General features: G+C 47.7%; 2 protein-coding genes across 5 annotated transcripts in view; one reads left to right on the top strand and one right to left on the bottom strand.

Annotated features, from left to right (window-relative positions):
- Positions 1 to 22,028, top strand: part of EMC9 (ER membrane protein complex subunit 9) — a 106,637-nt gene that overhangs the window by 22,976 nt on the left and 61,633 nt on the right. The window lies entirely within an intron of this gene.
- DCAF11 (DDB1 and CUL4 associated factor 11) lies at positions 104 to 18,573 on the bottom strand. 4 transcript variants are annotated; one of them, XM_063137960.1, is made up of 15 exons: positions 18,474 to 18,573; positions 17,512 to 17,733; positions 15,501 to 15,628; positions 13,755 to 13,876; positions 11,902 to 11,966; positions 10,844 to 10,944; positions 9,806 to 9,952; positions 9,641 to 9,695; positions 9,495 to 9,563; positions 8,883 to 8,940; positions 6,723 to 6,908; positions 5,781 to 5,934; positions 5,485 to 5,637; positions 3,921 to 4,027; positions 104 to 1,704 (listed from the first exon to the last, which is right to left on the bottom strand). In XM_063137960.1, the coding sequence occupies exons 2-15, from the start codon at positions 17,658 to 17,660 to the stop codon at positions 1,576 to 1,578; spliced, it is 1,623 nt and encodes a 540-aa protein (XP_062994030.1). In that variant the 5' UTR covers positions 17,661 to 17,733; positions 18,474 to 18,573; the 3' UTR covers positions 104 to 1,575. The 4 variants fall into 4 exon arrangements, with proteins under 4 accessions (XP_062994030.1, XP_062994032.1, XP_062994031.1 ...); XM_063137962.1 differs by lacking the exon at positions 18,474 to 18,573 and adding an exon at positions 18,363 to 18,463; XM_063137961.1 differs by lacking the exon at positions 18,474 to 18,573 and adding an exon at positions 18,345 to 18,459.

Genomic DNA, 22,028 nt, shown 5'->3' with positions numbered 1-22,028 from the left:
ATGGGCGCAGCGGGGTGGCAGCGAGAGCAGCCGTTGCACCACCACGTGTTTTATAAGCCAACCTTCCACCCTTAGAAGAAGAAAACAAACACGGAGCAGAAAGAAAATTTCAACAGTTTTTATTGACACTGACAGCGCTTTGCCCAGACCCCCCCGGCGGATGAAAATGTGCAGCCCCTCACGAAAGGGACCCTCCCTTTCCACCACATCTTGTACAAGCTACCCCTCTTGACTGAGGGGGTCCGAAAGACAATTCCCTCCTTCAGTGGAGGAACTAATCCAGGGCTTTCCCTGCCTACCTGAAACTTAACACAAGGATCACCAGACTTATTTCTTAAAGAAAAAAAAATACCACATCACGTACCAGAGGGTCACCCCATCGCCCCCTACCCTGATCAACATATCCACAGTGGTGGTGGTGATTGGTGGGAGGATAAGAGATGCGACAGAGAGCGAATGGCATTTGGGTACCTTCCCAATGTACCCCTAAACTGGGACACAAAATTGGGGTCTTTGTTACCTGGGCAGGGAACAGGTGCAATCCAGGATGATTCCTGATGCCACACCTTGGCAAGGGACCTGTCCTTTGAGGAAGATGAACTGGGGAGGGGGGGCTGCAGGAGCAAATGGCCCTTGGGACGGGATGACATTGAAGGGAGGGCCAGACGTATTCCACAGGAGAAGCCCCCCCTTCCCCACTTTGCCCCGTGGTGTCTCTGCTGCAAAACTTTTCCCTGCTGCTCACACCTCAGCTGCAGATACCACCAGGACAGAAAGTATCTGCAGGCCTGGATTGTCCTCGGAGGAAACGTGCCACGCGTGTCATCCCAAAAGAGGAAGTGGGAGCCTCCTTTTGACAACCCGCTCCCCCTGAGAAAGCCATTTCTGGAGGATGAGAAGAGAACCCGTCTTGAAGAAAAATGCCTAAAGGTCCCCAGTCCAAAGCTTGCATTTCAAAACAGCAAGCGCACACCATTCCCAGATGTTCCCCAGAACCAGGTTAACTCGGAACAAGGTACCGAGAAGGGAATTTAAAAAAGTCACGGCCCCCGGTTCCCACCTTCCATACAAGGTCAGTCAGGCAATGACGTGGACAAAAGAGCACAGCCCTCCTGTGGGAGAGAGGGAGGGTGGGGAGGCAGAGACCATTTTGTCCCCCAGAGCCAGCTAAGACCCACTGTCGACGGGGCAAGTTTTGTCTCATGATTTCGCATCCCAAAACATGGCAGACCAGAAAGAACTCGGGACTGTAAAATGCAATTCCACAGAACCTCAGAAGGGAGGCGATATATAAAAATAATAATCCTGCTTTACTTTAGCTTCTTTAACTAATTGTTTTCCCCCTTGCAGCTGACTGACATCAGATTCTGATACTCATCGCCCCTAGATCCACAGCGTGTCCATGTGTGTACAGGGGGGTGGGGAATGCCCATGGAGTTGCCCCCTCCCACCCTTCCAAAGGCCACAAGCAAGCGCAAGGTAGATTTTGCTCCTCCCAACCCCACTCCCCACTCCCCACCCACCCTGCCCAGCAAGTCCCAAACTGGAGAGCAGTGGCCAAGCAGCGAGAAAAGGCTACTGTTCAGAGGCTCCTGAGGATCTGGGTCGCAGCTCTCTGGTGGTGGGGAACTGCCTGGCGTCCCCAAGGTCATCCTCATCGTATTCTGTCTGGTGGTATTCCCACAGCCGTACGTTCCCGTCCCACTGTAAAGCAGCCAGAAAAAGAGAGAGAGAAAAAAGCTAGTTATTAAATCATGTATATAACATCTTTTAGGACACGACAGGCTTCTGCAACCTGGCTCCCTCTGGATGCGTTGGACTTCAACTCCCATAATTCCCCAGTCCAGCACATCTGGAGGGTGCTAGCTTGGAAACCACGGTACTATACCATGTGCTTTAGAATTCTTAGTTCATGTAAAAACAAAAGAAAGCATCAACAATGAGTGACGCTCGTCCTAGGAGTCAGGGCCAAACCCCGCAAGCCATCTGAAGGCGCACGAGACACGAGAGCAGGGTAAATGGCTCCCCCTGGGTGTCTCCAGGCCTGATTCAAGGCGCTGGATTTGATCGATGGAAAGGGGCCCTGGCTGCCTCAGGGAGCCCTTGGCTGGCCCCCCTCAGAACCTCCTTGCAGTCTAAGGTCGGCTGCTGAGGCGGCCCTGCTGCCATCGCTTGTTCCAAGAAGCTTTTGGTTTCATACTTCACGTCAGGAGTGGGGGAAATTGCGGCCCACCAGGCCTACAACTCACCCCTCACTACAAGGCTGCTGGGAGTTGTAGGCCAAAGTATCTGGAGTGTGATGAGCTGCACAATCCCTGGTTTATCTTACGCTCCTGTTAGTTGCCCTGAGACTGCAGAGCTGAAGGGACGCACACGCTGGCCCATTCCTACCCATCAGTTAGGGGACTACGGTTTGCTGGTGGTGCTGGTTTAAGGGTTGGCACACATGTATTATAGCCTAAAGCAGCCTTCCCCAGGAGTGCCTAATATCAGCTTCGGCTGATACACCAACTGCACCCCTTCCTAGAGTCGGAAGACTAAAGACGGTTGTGCACGCGCTGGTAACATCGAGGCTCGACTTCTACATAGGGCTACCTTTGTGCCTAGTCCGGAAACACGGCAGCCAGGCTGGTCACCGGTACACCTAGGGTGACCACATCACACCAGTTTTAAAATCTCTTCACTGGCTGCCAATTAGTTTCCGGGCGAAGTATAAAGTGTTGGTTTATTTATTTATTTCATTTCTATACCGCCCAATAGCCGAAGCACTCTGGGCGGTTCACACAAATGGTTATCACCTTTAAAGCCCTACATGGTTTGGGTCTAGGCTACCTGCGGGATCGCCTTCTCCCATACAATCCGCCCCACACACTCAGGTCCTCTGGGAAGAATTTACTCCAGCCAACAAAAACAGGGCTGACAACTATTACCCAGAGGACCTTTTCTTCTGCCGCTCCCAGTTTGTGGAATGGCCTGCCGGGAGAGGTTCGTCAACTTAACAGTCTTCCAGAATGTAAGAAAGCCATAAAGACATCTCTTCTGGCAGGCCTACCCAGTTGAATTTTAAGATGCCTTTTTTAATGGTGTGCTGCTTTTAATGATGTACTGGTTTAAAATGTTTGAATTAATTTTTGTGAACCGCCCAGAGAGCTTCGGCTATTGGGCGGTATAAAAATGTAATAAATCAATCAATCAATAAAAATTAGTTGTATGTATTTTTATGGTGTTTTTATTTGTGTTGTACCCTGCCTCGATCCAGAGGGAGAGGCGGGTAACAAATCAATCAATATATTATTATTATTATTATTCCCCAACCTGGTGCCCTCCAGACGTGCTGGACTACAACTCCCATGATTGGATGGGGGGTGCTGGGAGTTGTGGGCCAACACATCTGGAGAGCATCCCGACTCGGCAAGGCTGATCTACCGTCAGCAGCCTTGAAGATCGTGCGACGGGAATGGTGGGATGCAAGTAGTCTAAACAAACAGCAAAATTGCCGAAATGGAGGCCACGGAAACGGCCCTGAGTGCACCTCCTCAGTCGGGACTGTCTCTCTCTCTCTCTCTCTCTCTCTCTCATGGCCAGCCACTGAACCTCAGACGGCAAGGCAATATCGAGAGAGACCCCAGGAGTAGAGTGGAGCTCCCAGGCAGATTCATAAGGGAGGAAATGAGCAACGCCAACATATACACCAGTTGCTGGGGAACATGGGTGGGAAGGTGCCGTTGCACCTGTGTCCTGCTTGTGGGTCCCTGGTTGGCCCCTGTGTGAACAGAGGGCTGGGCTAGATGGACCCTTGGTCTGACCCAGCATCAGGGCTCTTCCGATGTTCTTATGCCTTTGAACTGGGGGCTCCCGGGGTCAGAGGCAAGAGAGAACAGCTATGCCTCCCCGCCCTCCGGTCACTTCCCAATACTTGCCGAGCTGCTGACAATCTTCTCCTCGTACGGGTGCCAGCTGACGTCGCGGACGCAGGCCGTGTGGTTGATGAGCTTCTTCACAATAAGGCCGCTCAGCAGGTCGTATACTTTGGGGTGGGGGAAAGGGAAGAAGAGGAAGGTCATAGGCAGAAACATTACTAACACGCCAACCCAGCCTTCCCCAACCCCAATAACCTCCAGATGTGTCTGGCTACAACTCCCAGAATCCCCCAGCCTGCAGTCCAACACATCTGGAGGGTGTCAGGTTGGGGAAGGCTGCTCTAAGCTGCATCAGCCACGTGACACTTGCTCCTTCCTGAAGTTACCTCCCACTCAGTTCCTTCCACTGCAGGTGTTAAGGAGTGGAAGAGTTCTCCGTCCTCTCCTGCACCCCAAGTCCTGGGGGAGAAGGCTCTCAATGGCTGCTAGCCCTGATGGTTGTGTGCTACCTCCAGTATTCGAGGCAGTAAGCCTGTGTGCACCAGTTGCTGGGGAACATGGGTGAGAGGGTGCTCTTGCACCATGCCCTGCTTGTTCGTCCCTGGCCGATGGCTGGTTGGCCACTGTGTGAACAGAGCGCTGTACCAGATGGACCCTCGGTCTGATCCTGCAGGGCGCTTGTGTTCTTAAGGGCACACTTCCAACTCCATCCCTACTGCCGGGGTTATCAAGGTCGGCCACGCCCACACTTCGCATCCCCATCCATTTATAAGCGCTACACGTTTATGTACGCAGCCCTTTACAAAGTACAAGAGGACAGGTCCCTGCCCTGAGGAGCTTACAGGCGAAGGTTTGACACCTGGGAAACAAGGGAAGGGGTGGGGCAATGGTTTCAGGTATACGTGCTGAGGGTTAGCTACGAGCTCGGTTGAAAGGGGTGGAGACAAAGCCATGGAGGGCTTTGAACGCAGCAACACTGGTGCTGGAGCCAGGAGCTGACCGGCGTCTCTGCCGGGAGATTCGAGTGACGGTGGGCTGGGGGGAGATCAACACATGATCAGATCCACACGGGATCTCCCCCCGTCCCCCCGAATACTCCTGTGATTTGGCCATGAAGGCAGCATAGAACATTAAAACAAATGAAGACAATCCCTCCAGGAGCCCCCCAGGCACGAACGTTTTGTACATTGCTCGTTCTCTCCATGTTATCCTCATAACCCTCGTCCGAATGTCTCAGTCGTCCCTCGTCCCCTTATTTAAGAGAATGTGTCATTTCTTTGCATTCCCGCCCGCTCCTTCCCCAATATACAGACATTGCTCTTTCCATCTTTGTTCTCATTAGGCAACTACTTCATGAGCCTTCTGAACCAGAGGACTTTTAAAAAAAAAATGGTGGTCACTTCCACACCCATCTTGATGGCCATAAGGGCTGGAAACTTATTTCAAATGAGACAATTCCCCACCCCCTCCCCAGAGGCCAAATTCTGTGTCCGAGCAAACTGCCGTACTTCTCCAGAAAGGAGGAATACATGCCCCCTCGACCACAACCCCTTCGTGGTTGACATGGCGTGGCTACGGTGCCCTAGTCACACCGCCCGGCCTCCTCAGTTCCCAGGTCACTCACCTACTACCTTGCCTGTGGAGCAGCCGCTATAGATATACTGCTGCCCAGTGCTATGTGCAGGAGAGAAGCGGCAGCGGATGAGCGTGTGGAGCACTCCGTGGCCCCGGTACGTCATGAGGGAGGTGTCGCCCGGAAGCTTCGACTTGCGCCGTGCTGGGGAGGGGAGGAGAAAGGTGAGGGGCTGCCTCCCCACAGCGCCCTCCGCCCCGTCCCGATAGAAACGCCAAGGCCCAGGGGGTTTCCCACCTAGCCCTTCGCTTCTCCACTCCCCACTCACGCCTCCGAGTCTGCCCCACCTTTTTTGGGCACCTGCTGCCACCGATAATCCCAGTTCTGCTGGGTGACAGCTTGGCGGGACGCCTCGAGCCCCTCGTTGCCTGAGAACTTTCGCATGTCCCACAGCTTAATGGTCTGGTCCTTGGAGTTGGAGATGAGGTACCGGGCATCCCCCTGCGAGAAAAATAGCCAGTGTGATTTCTCTCAGGAGTGCAATGGACTTAATTGAGCATCAGTCTAGTGCCTTGAAATGCACCCCATAGATTTAAAGGAAATAGTACCAACACGTGATTTCTCTCAGGAGTGCAATGGACTTAATTGAGCATCAGTCTAGTGCCTTGAAATGCACCCTATGGATTTTTTTTTAAAAAATAGTACCAACACGTGATTTCTCTCAGGAGTGCAATGGACTTAATTGAGCATCAGTCTAGTGCCTTGAAATGCACCCTATGGATTTTTTTTTAAAAAATAGTACCAACACGTGATTTCTCTCAGGAGTGCAATGGACTTAATTGAGCATCAGTCTAGTGCCTTGAAATGCACCCTATGGATTTTTTTTAAAAAAAATAGTACCAACACGTGATTTCTCTCAGGAGTGCAATGGACTTAATTGAGCATCAGTCTAGTGCCTTGAAATGCACCCTATGGATTTTTTTTTTAAAAAAATAGTACCAACACGTGATTTCTCTCAGGAGTGCAATGGACTTAACTGAGCATCAATCTAGTGCCTTGAAATGCACCCTATGGATTTCTTTTTAAAAAATAAATAGTACCAACACGTGATTTCTCTCAGGAGTGCAATAGCACCAACAATCAGTGCAGCCCCCACCCGTTACGAGGGAGAGAATGAAAAGGGCAAGGATTCCAAGCGGTTTGGCCCAAATAATCTTTCTGGTGAAATCCGATGCTGCTATCGTCACCCTCGGGATTCGTTAGGCCGGAAGGAGAAGAACCATGCCTACTTTGCTGTCAATGAAGGTGATGCCATCCTGGTGGCCAGCTAAGATCCCCACCGGCCGGGGGTCGTCCTCTCTCATGGTGCGCCGGTCCCACACTTTGCAGATGGCGTCGTCGCCCCCAGAGAAGAGGATGTGGGAGCTGTTGTCGGCAAAGGCCACGGCGTTCACGTCATCTTCGTGGGACTCGATCTGGAGGGAAAGTGGAGGCTTAGAGCAAGGACCAGGAACAACATTTCCTAGCAGGGTGGTAGGCAGGCAATGCCAGGCCAAAGACGGAGCGCGTTTGAGCAGCCGTCTCCAATCCGGTGCCCTCGAGGCGGTTTGGACTGCAACACCCATAATTCCCCAGCCAGCTGGCTGGGGAATTATGGGAGTTACAGTCCAAACCGCCTCAAGGGCACCGGATTGGAGACGGCTGCAGTGAAGCATTGAACGCTGTGTCAGGAGCAGCTAAACGTCGTGCGAGAAAACCGCTAGAATGCAACTATATCAAGTTAAAGGCTTCTGGCCTCGAGAGGTGGGGCCCCACTCAATGGTACAGCATCTGATGCCCAGGTTCACGTCCTGGCATTTCCCGTTTAAAAAACGGTAAGATGGTAGGCGATGGGAAAGCACCACTCCCTTTTGCCCAGAGGAACCGCTCTGCCAATCTGAGACGGCAAAGAACGGGCTAGATGGGAAAAATAGTCTGACTCGGTATAGGGCAACGTTCTGTGGTCCTACAGGGACCCCAAGCACCCAACCCCCATTTTGTAAAGAGGCTTGCCGTTGTCTCTCTGTGTGCTTTGTGGCATTAGCCACCATCCAAGTCATTTAATACATTTCGGCATATGCTGGGCGTGTCTCAAGAATCCAATTGTTGCCAATGCAGAATTAAACACAGCCAATGCCCAACCTTGGAGAAGGCACAGCGTGTTACAGAGGTGAGGCAGGCTGGGCAGTGGGGCACTCAAGGGAAGAGATCTAGAAGGTTCCATGGAGCCTGTCCTAAAGGGACTCTGTTTTGAAATCAGGTTCTTCACACCGCTGGACTGGATGCTTGGGCGATACCACTCCTTGTAACCCCTTTCACCAATTATTGGGATGGGTGGAAGTAATTGCTGGGGTCAAGCGCTACAAAACCGCCAGGAACTTTCTGACAGCAGTTGAAATTACTGATCACTGGAGAAGTTGCAAAGTTCTACCACTGAAACATGGTTCCTTAACATATGGAATGGAGGGGACACGACAAGTGATGGAGGGTATATTCTAGTTGAGAAATGAGAGGAAAGAGACACTTTTCAAGCTGATTGATAAAATTTACAAAGGGAAGGCCAAAGATAACTATTAATATCAACGTTCTAGTTATCATTAAACTTTGCTTCCCACAATCTGGTGTCCTCTAGATGTGTTGGATTATAACTCCCATAATCCCCCAGCTAGCTTTGTTTAGGAGTTGTCGTCCAACTCATCTGGAGGGTATAAAGTTGGGGAAGTCTGAGTTAATGTATCTCATTTGGTACTCCGTGAGCCCCTGCCAAAGGAAGTGAGGCAGGTGGCTACTAGGAGGAGGGCTTTCTCCACTGTGGCACCCCGGTTGTGGAACGAGCTCCCCAGAGAGGTCCGCCTGGCGCCTACACTGTACTTCCGTCGCCAGCTGAAGACCTTTTTATTCTCTCAGTATTTTAACACTTAATTTTAACTTAAATTTAAATTTTACTGTTTTAACTCTGTATTTTAATCTTATATCAATTTTGCTGCATGGTTTTATCCTGGTCGTGCTTTTTATACTGTATTTTGTATTTGTGCTTTTAACCTGTTGGTTGTTTTATTATGGTTTTAATTTTTGTGAACCGCCCAGAGAGCTTCGGCTATTGGGTGGTATAAAAAATGTAATAAATAAATAAATAAATAATTTGCATCTTTATAAATTACAGCTATGAACCACTTCAATATTTCTATTTTATATCTTTGGACTTCTCTTCATTTTCAAGTTCTATATTTTTTTAAAGAAAGAAAGAGATCTAGAAGAGGCCAGAAAGGAAATAAGGCAAGAAGGGAGAGACACATTTTCTGAGATCCAGAGAGGCAATAACAGGAAATGGGGTGACTGGGGAAGTGGAAGAGAAGCACACTACAGGAACGTCAGGGAAAAGGGGGGGAGGGAAAAACACACGTAACTACCTTGAGCGTCCGCTTATTCTGCTCCATGTCGAACACGTAGACGCAGCCATAGTTCGCCCTAGGTTCAAAACCAAAATGGACTTGGTGGTAGAACAAATATAATGCAGGTGGTATGTGTGTGAGAATGGACGGAAAGGAAGGCCACGAAGCCAAGGCAGTGTGGCATAGCGGCTAGAGTGTTGGACTGGGAGTCGGGAGATCCGGGTTCTAGTCCCTGCTCGGCCATGGAAGCTCACTGGGTGACGTTGGGCCAGTCACAGACTCTTAAACCAGCCCACCTCACAGGGCTGTTGTGGGGATAGAAATGGAGAAGAGGAGGATTATGGATGCCGCCTTGGGTTCCTTGGAGGTAAAAAGGCAGGATATAAACGGAATGAATGAATGAAGGCAGCGTCTTTACCTGAAAGAAGAGTGCCTGTACAGCGTTCCATACATTTTAATTTAACTAGGGTGCCTGAGGTTCCCCATCCCTGTTATGGAAGAACCACATTTTTTTCTACATAGACTAAATCCAGGTGTCTTTTTAGTCAAAGCACAAAAGGTGTACATACGCTATGCATCGTGGGTAAAGGAATGGCGTCAGGAAAGGATCGGACAAAAGGCTGAACTTACCCGCCAAGTACTTCCCTTCCGTCCGAGGAGACCGCAAGCGAAAAGACAGCGAAGCGGCGCTCGTCAGGCCTGTGAAGAGAAGAACATTGGAACCAGACGTAGGACCTCTTTTATTCAGCTAAAATGGCCGGGGGTGTCCTTGTTACCTCAGATCCAGCGCCGTGTGGGTATCGCTCTCACCATAGATATTGCAGATGTGAACTAAGCAGAGAGAGAGAGAGAGAGAGAGAGAGAGAGGGTCAAGGGAGTCAGTGAGTCAATGCTTCCTGGGGGTCAGGGGCTCACATGGCACCCGTGGGAGTCACACTCACTATAGTCTGACCAGCTGGAATACAGGAAGTGAGCCCCGTCCGGCGTGAAGGCGACATCCAGTACACTCCAGCCCACGTCCCGGGCTTTGATGCTCCGGAACTCCCGAAAGGCTCCATAGGCACAGTTATATAAGCGGATTCTCTGATCTGGAGGAGGAGGAGGAGGAGTGGGAAAGGGAATAGAAGAGATTCTTACCCACACTGCCTAGCAGGCAAGCATGTTAGCCTTAATCTAGGCTATCCTTCATTATCCTGTCTTTCTTCATATACAGTAATCTCCCTGAGGCAAAACAACCAGGCAGTTATCCTAAGGAGTTTTACTGTGAACACCAGTAGATTCCAGCAGTTTGTTCAATGAACCAGTGGCCGTGGAAAATGGTATATCCCCTTCGGTTAAATAAGAACCTAAGAAGAGCTGTGTTTGATCAGACAGGAAGCCTAGCTAATCCAGCATCCAACCAGAGATTATTTATTTATTATTTAATATTACATTTATATACCACCCCATAGCCAAAGCTCTCTGGGAGGTTTACAAAGATTCAAAACAGTGAACATTAAAAAACAAATATACAAAATTTAAAACCCCAAAAAGCATAAAAAACAAACAATATCCATTTAAAACAACTATTCTGGGATGCCTACGGGAAGCGCACAAGCAGGACAAGAGCACAAGAGCACCCTCCTGCTATCCTTTTTAAACGGGGCAGGCAGAATCGCTGGGTTCTAAGCTGGCAACCCAACCCGTCGACCATGATATTCGCCCAACAGTTTACAGTCCATCACCGTCTAGGCCAGGAGCTAGCTCCGGCTGGTCGATGGAAGCCTGGCTAATAATAAACCAATCGCCACCCATATGTCAAGCCTTTGATCTGGACAAAGGGAACTTGGGATACATTCGCTGCCCATAACATCAATTGCCTGCACGACAGAACAAGCGTCTGAAGAGAATTCTGGGATGCCTCCAACTATGCCAAGCCAAGAAGCTGGTGTCAGGTAGGAACTGTTAAAAAAGAAAACACTCTAAAAATTGCAAGGTACCTTGACAAGCAGACATAAAAAGCTGTCCGTTGCGGGAATAGATCCCACAGAAAGCCTTCTGGGCGTAGGAATCTGTGAAGGCTAAGTGGTTGGGGAGAAAGCTGGAAGAGGAGCAAAGATAAGTTCTCAGTTACTGTGGGAGTTTCTTCTCCAAACTCATTTATCCTCACCTTTTTTTTTGTTAATATTTTTTATTTTCTACATTAATTAAACATACAACATTACAATAATAAAAAATAAAAGAAACATCAAACATCTGCTACATACATATTGAATAAATGTTGAGTACATATGTTAAATAACTATTACATATACCTTACTACATACTACTACATCATCATTCTTAACATAAAAGTGCACCCCCACCTCGGGATCTATTCCTGATTCCAAAATCTTATCGTTTCTTCTACTGGCGGTTTCCCACTTCCCTTAGTAAACACAAATATTAGGAACTGTTTCCAGATTCCTTCAAACTCATTTATTTTAGTTATGCCTTTTCTCCACTTAATATTACAAGTCAGTTTATCATTAATAGCTATATCCCATAGTTCTTTATACCATTCTTCAATAAAATATTCCCCTTGAATCTTCCAGTTCCTAGCTACCATCAATCGTGCTGCAGTCAGCAAACTCGATATCAACTCTTTAGTTTCTTTTCCACATTTTAAATCTTCAAATAGTGACAGCAATGCAATCTTTGGTGTTTGTTCTATTTTCATTCCCACTATTTCTTCAATTTCTAAAAACACCATCTTCCATAATCTTTGTACATATTTGCATTCCCACCACATATGTAAATACGTTCCTTTTTCCCCACATCCTCTCCAACAATTTGCTGAATGCTGATCATTTATCTTATTCAATCTTATCGGGGTTAGGTACCACCTCCACAAAATTTTAAAATAATTCTCCTTTATTCTCACTGACATACTTCTCAACACTCTTTGTTTCCATAGTCCCTCCCAGCTCTGTCGCCCTATTTGTACCTTCAAATCATTTATCCTCACCTTACCTAGGATGTGACCCCCCTACCCCGGCCCACCCCACCAGATACTCACTGTGATACCACCCGCGAACACTCCCCAGGAGAGAAGCTGCTGTTGTGACAAAGGCCACGCTCTCTCTGTGGGGGGGAGGGGGAGGAGAAAAAGAGAGAGAGAGAGAAAAGATCAAGCAACTCACAAGGCCTGGATCTTAGGGCAGGGACGGACCACTTTTTTTCAGTCCCTGGCAGGCAATCTGTTGGGGCCACAGGTTGACGGTGAGCAGGGCCAAGAGCCGAAAGTGGGCGGGCCACCCCTTTTCTCTCTCACCGCCCAGCGGACTGCCAGGCAACTCTTCCCACAGATCTGTATGGATTACATGCTCAGGGCTTCTGAAATTCAGCCAAGGCTGCCTACCGCTGTACAAGAGGGGAAATGAGGGGAAACAATCCAGAACAGGCAAAAGCCCAGACCAGCATAATGTTCCACCTGGCCACAGGAGAACCACGTTCGGACTAGCGGTTAGTCGAACTGCCTCAGAGCTCGCCTGTCCCTTTTTAATACCGAGGTGGCCAGCTAGGATATGGCTCCTATACCTCACACTCTTGTCCTTCACCCACTTTGCACATTTCACCCTAAGCAGGTAGGAGCGCCATGGCAGCTGAAGCCTTCTGTATGGCCTTGGCCCCTTTTTTCAAAGGGGCAGGCAGGATTTTGGGGCTGCCGGCTGCCAACCTAGCCTGTCAGCCATGATGCTCTCCCAGCAGTTAACAGCCCACTGGTGTGGCCAAATATAACCTACCTGACAAGGATTGTTGGGAAGATAAATGCCAAAGATATTATGACGGGCCAACCGGGGAAGAGCTGGCCAGAGATGTGAGAGACCTGGCTTCAAGTCTCTCCTCAGCCATGGACTCTTCGCGTGGGCTTGGGACACAGCCTGTGGCCTACCTCACTGGGCCATTGCGTTGGTGGTGATACATATTGTAAAGCACGCAGCCAGTTAAAAAAGGGATCAACAGGAGTAGCGAAACAGTGAGCCGTGCTAATGCAATGGGTCAAGATATTGAAATGCTCAGCAGCAAGAGAAAACAGAAAAAGATCATTTTAATGTTCTCACTCCACTATGTTCAGCCCACAAAGGGACACCCACAACAACCTACAAAATAAAAATTAAATTAAGATAAAGAAATGAAGGAAATTTGGAAGCTGCAACTACTGTAAAATAAACTGTGTTATTCTAAAAGAAGAAACGTTTTGAAAGAAGGAACGACTTTGCTACTCAGCAGAAAGAAACCTCCAAGCGCAGTTTGCTGGAAGGGGGCTTCAAAGCAAAGGGGCCACCACTAAGGAGGGTCAAGGTGTCACTGCCTTTATCCACACTTCCATGAATGAGGGCATCACCAGCAGGGCTTTTTCTGAAGGGTCAAGAGCATGGGGACAGGGGGAACTGATGGAAAAACAGAGTCCTTTTCTTTAGATATCCAGGGCTCAGACCCCAGTCATTTGCTAATAGGACTTTGCCTAAACATGTGAAGCAATAGGAAGCAGAATGTGCAGAGTGTGTTTCAGCTACATCTGAATGCAGGGCACAGCTTCAGATCAGAGGCACCACAGTCAGACGGGATTGATGCAGAGCACCTCTCTTTTCCAAACCTAAGCGCTGCCTAGAACTCTCAGACACAATGGCCCTTTCTACACCTAAGGCTTATCCCAGGCAAATGGAGGGGTCGTCCCTGCCTGCTCCCGGGATCCCCTGTGTGTCATTTGGATGCACAGGGATGATCCCGGGATATAGGCATGGTGCAGACATGCCCTATAAGGCCTGCTTCCTAGCCCCAACTCTGTGGATCCGTGCACCTTGAAGCTACGAGAAGCCAATCCTTTCCTAGCCTAATTTTGGCATCCCAAAGAAGACAACAGGGTACCTGGCAAAGCAGTCTGGGGATACTACGTTCGGTTCGTCCCGAACCTAGCCTTCCTGTCGCCAACTGGATGCGTGTTTTGATCTCGTTGCATTCCAGTTCACGAGTGTCTGGAGTCAAATCCACTGCGGAAGATGAGAGAGAGAGAGAGAGAGAGAGAGAGAGAGAGAGAGATGAGAACAAGAGCACCAACTGTCCTGTTATCCCTCCTTTGCCCAGACAGCAACCACACTTTCCTAAGGCAATTTTTGTAGCCATGGGGACTACAAAAGATAGTCCTTTATTATTAATTGGGCGGCCAGCTGCCAGCCCAATAGATACTTTATTAATCATTTTTAAATACAGAGATTTTTAAGGCGCTGAATTGTGTGCCCAGTGTCAAATTCTGTGCTTACATGGAATTGTGGACCACATACAGCCACTAGGTTCCAGACCCCTTCAAACTCAGGAGTGAAAAAACTTAACTCGCAGAATCCTCAGGACTGACCTTCCAGTTCATGTTCTCAGCCAACAATTGGGTCTGGAGGCAAGCACTCTTATTAACCTCACTTTACTATTATTATTTAAATCAGGGGAAGGCAACCCACGGCTCAGTCACGGCTAAATCACTGCATTTCTTTCTGTAGTGGTCAAAATTAACTGTAATTGTGGTGGGGAGCCAGCATTCAGTTTGATTCCAGCTGGACATCAGGAAAAACTTCCTGACTGTTAGAGCAGTACGACAATGGAATCAGTTGCCTGGTAAGGTTGTGGCCTCCACCACACTAGAGGCCTTCAAGAGGCAGCTGGACAACCATCTGTCAGGGATGCTTTAGGGTGGATTCCTGCATGGAGCAGGGGGTTGGACTCGATGGCCTTAAAGGCCCCTTCCAACTCTGCTATTCTATGATTCCCACTGTGCAGAGCTTGCTTCTGCTTACATCTGAGTAAACTTGTATAAAAGTGAGCTCCCTCAAGTTTGACGTGTCTTATTTTAGAGTAAAATGCTTATCTCTGGCAAAAGCTCATACAGTACATTGGTATGAGCTGCAAGAAATTATGCAGGTAAAGTCACATAATAAATTGACTCTGCCTGGTTAACTCCACCCAAGTGAACAGTCTGAGAGCCTTCTTAGATTTGGACCTAAAATGGTTCCCACCCTTGATTTAAACCTTAACATAAAAAGTTCCATGCTGGATCAAACCAAGGGTCCATCTAGTCCAGCACTCTGTTCACACAGTGGACAACCAGCTGTCGACCAGGGACCAACTAAGCAGGACATGCTGCAACAGCACCCTCCCACCCATGTTCCCCAGCAACTGGTGCACACAGGCTTAATTGCCTCCGATACTGGAGGCAGCACACAGCCATCAGGGCTAGTAGCCATTGATAACCTTCTCCTCCAGGAATTGATCCAACTCCCTTTTAAAGCCACCCAAATTGGTGGCCATCACTACATCTTGTGGCAGTGAGTTCCATAATTTAACTATGCGCTGCGTGAAGGAGTCCTTCCTTTTCTCTGTGCTGAATCTCCTACCAATCAGCTTCATAGGATGACCTCACGGGGTTCTAGAATTTTGAGAGAGGGAGAAAAATGTCTTCCTCTCCACATTCTCCACACCACGCATAACTTTGTACACCTCTTATCAGGTCTCCCCTTAGCCTCCGTTTTATCCAAGCTGAACAATCCCAACCGTTGTAACCTTCAGCAGAATGCTTGCACCAAGCCACAGTCCTTAGCTTCTGTGAAAAGAAACCTTGGCCGGTACCTGGGGGTTTATACTGATCTCCTAGACGCCCCTCCCATGCGCTGTCATTGTCGTCATCTGAGTCAGAGAGTGCCTGGAACACCCGAACGCTGGTTGCTTCCCTGCCCTGCATCAGGTGAAACTGTCCCCTGGGGAGAAGAGGGAGGAAAAATGACATTAGGGATGACAGACTCATTTTACCACATGGACTAACCCCCCACATCACAACTCATGTGTAATGAAACAGTCAAGGAATTATTTCAGCTGAAGCCTACATAGCCAAGGATCACGTTGGGGTTGCACCAGTTTGAAAGCTAAGGTGGAACTTGAGATGTGTGAAGAGTACACCCTCCCTAGCAAAACTCCATTTTTAAGAGATTTTGATCTATATTTGGGGCGGCCCATCATAAAAACCTAAAGTGGGGGGAGAGGGTAGACAAGAAAGGAGTCATTGTATTTTCTTGATTCCCCACACCAAAGCTGGGAATCAACATAGGAAAATAAAGCGGCCCTGATTTTGCCACAGGGAAAGAAATTAAACAAGAGATTGCAAATGGGAAAAGATGAGAGGTCCCAGCCTGGTGCCCTCCAGAGGAGTCAGATAGCAGCTCCTATTAAAAAATTACACATACACATTTATTAATTATTATTATTGTATCCCAGAGTGCTTGTGGCCCACCCACAACATCTGCAAAGGGGGCTATAGAAATCACAGCTGAGGGAGTTCCCTTTCTATGCAACACTGAAGACTTACCAGATTCTTCGCAGGCCTGAGATGCTGCACCTCTCAGAACCTCCCAAGTAAGTAGTTATCGTACTCTGCCTTTCACATTTCCCCCCACTTTACCTGGAAGGATTCCTAGAATCTTGATGCTATGTGCAGAATCTTGTTTTTAAAAACCTAGATATTTCTCCCGTTCTGTACGACAGAAGTGCAAGTGAGGTCCAAAAAATATTTTAACAGCAAGGGCATGTGCAGAAGTGTTGCCTTGAACTGTTTCTACACAAGAGAACACAAAGCAAACTCTGCTTTTAGGTATCCAATAATACACTCCATCAGAATCTGGCAAGTTCTCCCCTCCACTGAGAAGCCATTCCAGCTGATTAGCATAACAGTTAAAAGCTGAACAGTGACCCCTAGCTCAAAGAATACATCCACTCTTCCAATCTACTAGTCCACTGTGCTTTTTACAAGGAGTCGAGCAACCCTTAACATTCAGTCCCACTGCCCGTATTTTTAAATACACCCATATTCTCCTTGTGAATGTGATGCATTCCTTCCCTGATACACACATCCTAACTTTAAAATCATAGCTTCATGCGAGAGCACCTCAGGGAAAAATCAACCAAGATTGGATTTTCCGTCAGGAACTCACAAGACTCCAGACCAAACACCACCAGATTCCACTTACTGGGAAAACTAGGTTCTCTTTGCCCAGATTAACAGACCAGGCAAGAAAGGCATGACCAATTCCTGTCTTGCCATTCTGCACAGGACTCCCCTTCCTGAGTCCTCCCTGGGAGAAATGCCCCATATCCTGTTCTTAAAGCAACAATTAAACCTTAAAGCGACAATTTTATATGTTTGATGATATTTAAATTAAAGGCCTAAGCAATGCACTGTATATTAGGACTGCATACTGAAGACATTTACCTTTCTGGAAATGCTTGATGGCACAAGTACCTCAGTAGGCACTGAAAACGCAGAAAAGTTGGCACCTATCAAATTTGTACTGGTGGGGAGTTCCAGAGAGCAGGTGGTAGGATGCTAAAGGCCTTATTCTGAGCCTTCATAGACCAGACCACTGGAATCTTAGGCATTGCCAGGAAAGGTCTCATCTCCTGCTAGTGGGTGGGTTTCCCACGACCAACTGGTTGGCCACTACATGAACAGAACGCTGGACTCTTTTTCTGATCCATCAGGGCTCTTCTTATGTTTGTATGCCTTTATGGACAGGAACACCATTCACTACCGAGACATCCCCCGTATCCATCATTTGACTGAAAAGGGGGGCAGAGGGGGGTGAGTTACCTGCGCAGTAGATATGCCAATACCTGGGCCAGATCCACATCCTCGTCGTCTTCTTCCTCGCTGCGCAGGTTCCCCGAGTCCCTTTGAGACCAGCTGCCCTGGTTATCCCGGCTCCCCGAGCCAGCGTTGCTACTACTGCGGGAGCCCATGTCTTACGGCATTCTCCAGGTATGTACTGATCCTCCTGGTGTTCAGTAACCAAATGGAGGGGATGAGTCCTTCCTGAAAAGGAAAATCCTGAGCCACTAATTGGAGACCTTTTTACTTGGTGGAGGGGTGTTTCCTTTTGTAGCGTGGCCACTTACCAATCAAATCCCTCCTTACTTAGGATGCAGTCTTGCTACTTTATAATATACCAAGGCTCCCCTCCAATCAGATTTTTGACCCAGCTCTGCAGCTTCCAGAAACTAAAAGATACTCTCCTTTGTTTCCAGGAAATACCCATAGCTTTCTATGCTCTTAGCTCAGCCCCTGCCCATCTTCACCAATCACAGCTTTCTGTACTGAAAGGGCTTACCAGTTCCCTTCAGTATACAACCCCACATTGAAGAGGGAGCCTATCTAGAAATTACCACTCGGGTTTCCCACAGAGCTTGCACATTCTCCTCCATCTGTCAATATACCACAGCACAGGCCACCAATTAGGATCCAGTATATCTACTGGAACCAAGTAAAGGCGCTTTTCAGGCGCTTGCAGCCTCTCAGCCAATGGGCATGCTCCATGTTCACTGCTCCTCCAATCAGCAGCGTTCATATTGGGGGGACACTCTGGCTACCCCCTCAACATTCTATCTAACCTGCCCAGCCTCCCCACCAATCAAAACGCCTCTCGCATTATTTTTCGTTCTCACCGAACGGCTCCCCTTTGCTCCCCCTCCTTGTCGCGTGCAGCCCGACCAATCAAAAGCTGCTTCTGTTGCTGCGGCCCCCCTCCCTTCCCGTGAGCGCGAGACCCTCCTCACCCTCCAACGGTCGCCGCGCGAGGCCTTGTTTACATCTTAAGGAGGCAGCCGCCCCCAACCGGACTGGAGTAGAGAACGGGCGGGGCAAGCCGGCAGCTAATTGATTGGCTACTAGTCACTATCCCACGTGGGTCAGCTTGCGGCTTTAAAAAGCTTTGCGCTTGTTTGATTGGCTGCTGTGACTGCTTTCTCGCTTGAGGTGGGACAGAACAACACCGTCAAGCCAAAAGCCAGGTGATAAGGTAAGCGAGTCACTGATTGGGCAAATAAGTGGATGATTCGACGGAAAGGCGGACGATGGGCTGAAGAGTCGCCCTGGGATTGGCTCCGGATAGCTTGACCGACAGCTTGTGTTAGTTGTGTAACCTTTGCAAGCTGTGAGCCGAATGATTGACATCTCCGGTGAGAGGCGGGCTCCTGAGGCATATACGTGGCCTCTGATTGGGTACTGTTGAAGGCGGGCCCTGAGGACACAATAATAAACTTTAACCAGCCTCATATTTTTATACACTTTGCATGCAACAACCAAACGGTGGTACTTTATCTGTGGTAACTAACCCCGCAACCACAAAATGCATTCACACGTTACATACACGTGACTGTTCTCTGACTAGAAAAAACCTCTTGGCACCTGTCCCAGCGTGTTACCACAGACTTCCTTAACCTTGGGCCCCCAAGATCTTTTGGGATTCAACTCCCAGCAGCCCAATGGTCAGGAATGCTGGGAGTTGTAGTCCACAACGTATGGAGGGTACCAGATTGGGGAAGGCTGTGTGGACAGTTTTCCCCAAATTGGTGCCTGTCCTCGATTTTTAGGAAATAGTTACTTTAGCTGTATTGGATTTTCTGGGAATACCGCTTAGGAAGTGCTAATTCATCTCTCTTAAAACAATATAGGATTATTTATTATGTTAATGATGAATTAAGTATTTAAAAATCTAAGTAAAAAAACTTAGTAATTGTATTAAAGGGAAGACATTGCAAAGACACAAGCAGGCTCACAATGAATTTTGGGTAACTGGCATAAAAAAATAGTTGTCAAGATGACCTGGATGGTATTGAAAGAGAAAATGCTGAATTACAGCACTATCACTTGGGAAAAATAATTATTGGAGCAATAAACAGGTGTGAGACTATTACTCCAAGTAAAACATGTTTCACTTATTAATGAGAAACAATACTGTGTAAGGTTTACACATCAAAAAGCATGATATACAGATGTCTAAATAAAATGTATTGGCATAGGTTTAATTAGTAAATTTTAAGTAGTTAACTTTTTAAAGATATAATTCAGAATTGATTTTATCTCACCTGAAAGGTGTACCTGTAAGCCTTTTTGTTGTTGTTGGTATATTTGGTTTTTTAAGAATGTTTTCTAAGTATAATTAAGACTATGAACTGAAATTTATGGGATAGTCGATAATATTAGTTAGCTATGAGGTAATTTCTACACAAAAAAGTATAGATATGTGCTAACTTTAAAATGCGGGAGCGTCTTATTAGAAGTTCACACACCTGTGTACCTGCCAAATGAATGGCCTATTATTCAGTATTTAATGGGGAACTTGGTACTTGAGATCTCGTCTTTTTAAGCTATATAAATTTAAGAATCTTTATCAAAACTAAAGCTAAACCATGATCAGAGGCTGCAACCAGTGGAAGAAGACTCCCCCCCCCCAGCCACGTGCAAAGCGAGACTGATGCTCCGCTCTCTATCTTTGCACACTCAGTATCCTCCTCCACCCTGCAAAGGACATCCATGCCATATTAAATGCTAGTGACTGCACTAGCGCACCAAAACTCTCATATGCATGCACCTGTTCTCCCCAGGAAAGGTTTATTTATTTATTTATTACATTTTTATGCCGCCCAATAGCTGAAGCTCTCTGGGCAGTTCACACAAAAAAATGGTGCTTCGATGCCTCCATCTTAGCCTGTAACTAACTTCAAATGTCCCCTCATAAAAAAGTTTTCCTCCTCCCTCCCAATTCCCTTTCCTTTTGTGTCATGAATTTTTTTTAGATTGTAAGCCTGTGGGCAGGGACTGGCAAGAAATATTTTGTGAGCCACCTTGAGAGCCTTTTTGGCTGAAGGGCAGGATAAAAATGCTTAAATAAAATAAATGTGGCCTGGGATCAGAAGGGTCCATCGGGCACCTGATGGAACCTGCATTCCCTCAGCATACACAGCTTTTGCTTCTCCCTCTCTGCCATGTGAACTTTCTGATGTTACCATCAGCTCACAGTAGCTTAACAACCATAGCTTCTCGCCTTCCCCAAGAACTCTGCCCACTCTCCCTCACTGCCCATGATGCATGGAACTGCCTCCCAGAATGCCTGCATGAAGCCAAGTCCCCCCTTGAGAGACAACTTTTTCTGTGAGACCTTTCGCACAACCCCCCTCACTCCCATGTGCACAGCCTTCCCCGTTGCTGGGAGTTGTAGTCCAGCACATCTATAGGGTGAGCATATGAAAAGGAGGACAGGGCTCCTGCATCTATAAACAGTTGTATAGAAAAGGGAATTTCAGCAGGTGTAATTTGTATGCATTCAGCACCTGGTGAAATTCCCCCCTCTTCACAGCAGTTAAAGCTGCAGGAGCTCTGCCCTCTTTTGTATCTGGCCAAGAGGGCAGGGCTCCTGCAGCTCTAACTGTTGTGATGAAGAGGGAATTACACCAGGTGTTGCATCCATACAAATGACACGGGCTGAAATTCCCTGCTCTATTCAACTGTTAAAGGTACAGGAGCCGTGTTCTCCTTTCCATATGGTCACACTAAGATCATCTAGATTCTAGAGGGCACCAGGTTGGGGAATCTGCTCTACCATATCTAAGCCAAAGTATGTGTAACTGAAAAAAAGCCTTTTTCTTCCTCATTTCCTTCCCTCACTCCCTTTGTTTTCCTCTTTGTTGAATTATAACTTGTTAAACTCCTCAAGGGAATGATCTTCCACTATGAACAGTTTGCTCACAAAACTTCATCCCTCAGGGATTCCTGGGAGAAGTCTGGCAGTTAACCCAAGTTTCAAAACTGGTTTTAATATTTGCGTTGCAGATATGCCTTCAAAATGCTTGAAAATCTAGTGAAGTCTCCCACACGATACTTATGGGCACCAATGTGCCCACAGACTAGGTTGACCATATGAAAAGGAGGACAGGGCTCCTGTATCTTTGTATTGAAAAGGGAATTTCAGCAGATGTCATTTGTATATATGGAGAACCTGGTGAAATTTCCTCTTCATCACAACTGTTAAAGCTGCAGGTGCCCTTCCCTCTTTTAAACCTGGTCACTCTAGTATAGCTCCTGCAGCTTTAACTGTGGTGATGAAGAGGGAATTTCACCAGGTTCCCCACATATACAAATGACACCTGCTGAAATTCCCTTTTCTACGCAGCTGTTAAAGATACAGGAGCCCTGTCCTCCTTTTCATAGGGTCACCTTACCACAGACACCTTGTGGTGCCTGCTGTCTTCCTGCCCCTCCTGAGTTTTATTTTATTTCTTAAGATATATATTTTTAATTTCACGTTGTTTTTTAAACCGAGAGGCTGGCAT

This window comes from Elgaria multicarinata, chromosome 11 (genome assembly GCF_023053635.1).
Source record: "Elgaria multicarinata webbii isolate HBS135686 ecotype San Diego chromosome 11, rElgMul1.1.pri, whole genome shotgun sequence".
NCBI lineage: Eukaryota > Metazoa > Chordata > Lepidosauria > Squamata > Anguidae > Elgaria > Elgaria multicarinata.
Note: the sequence above shows the minus strand (reverse complement) of the source record. Positions and strands in the feature narration are given on the sequence as shown.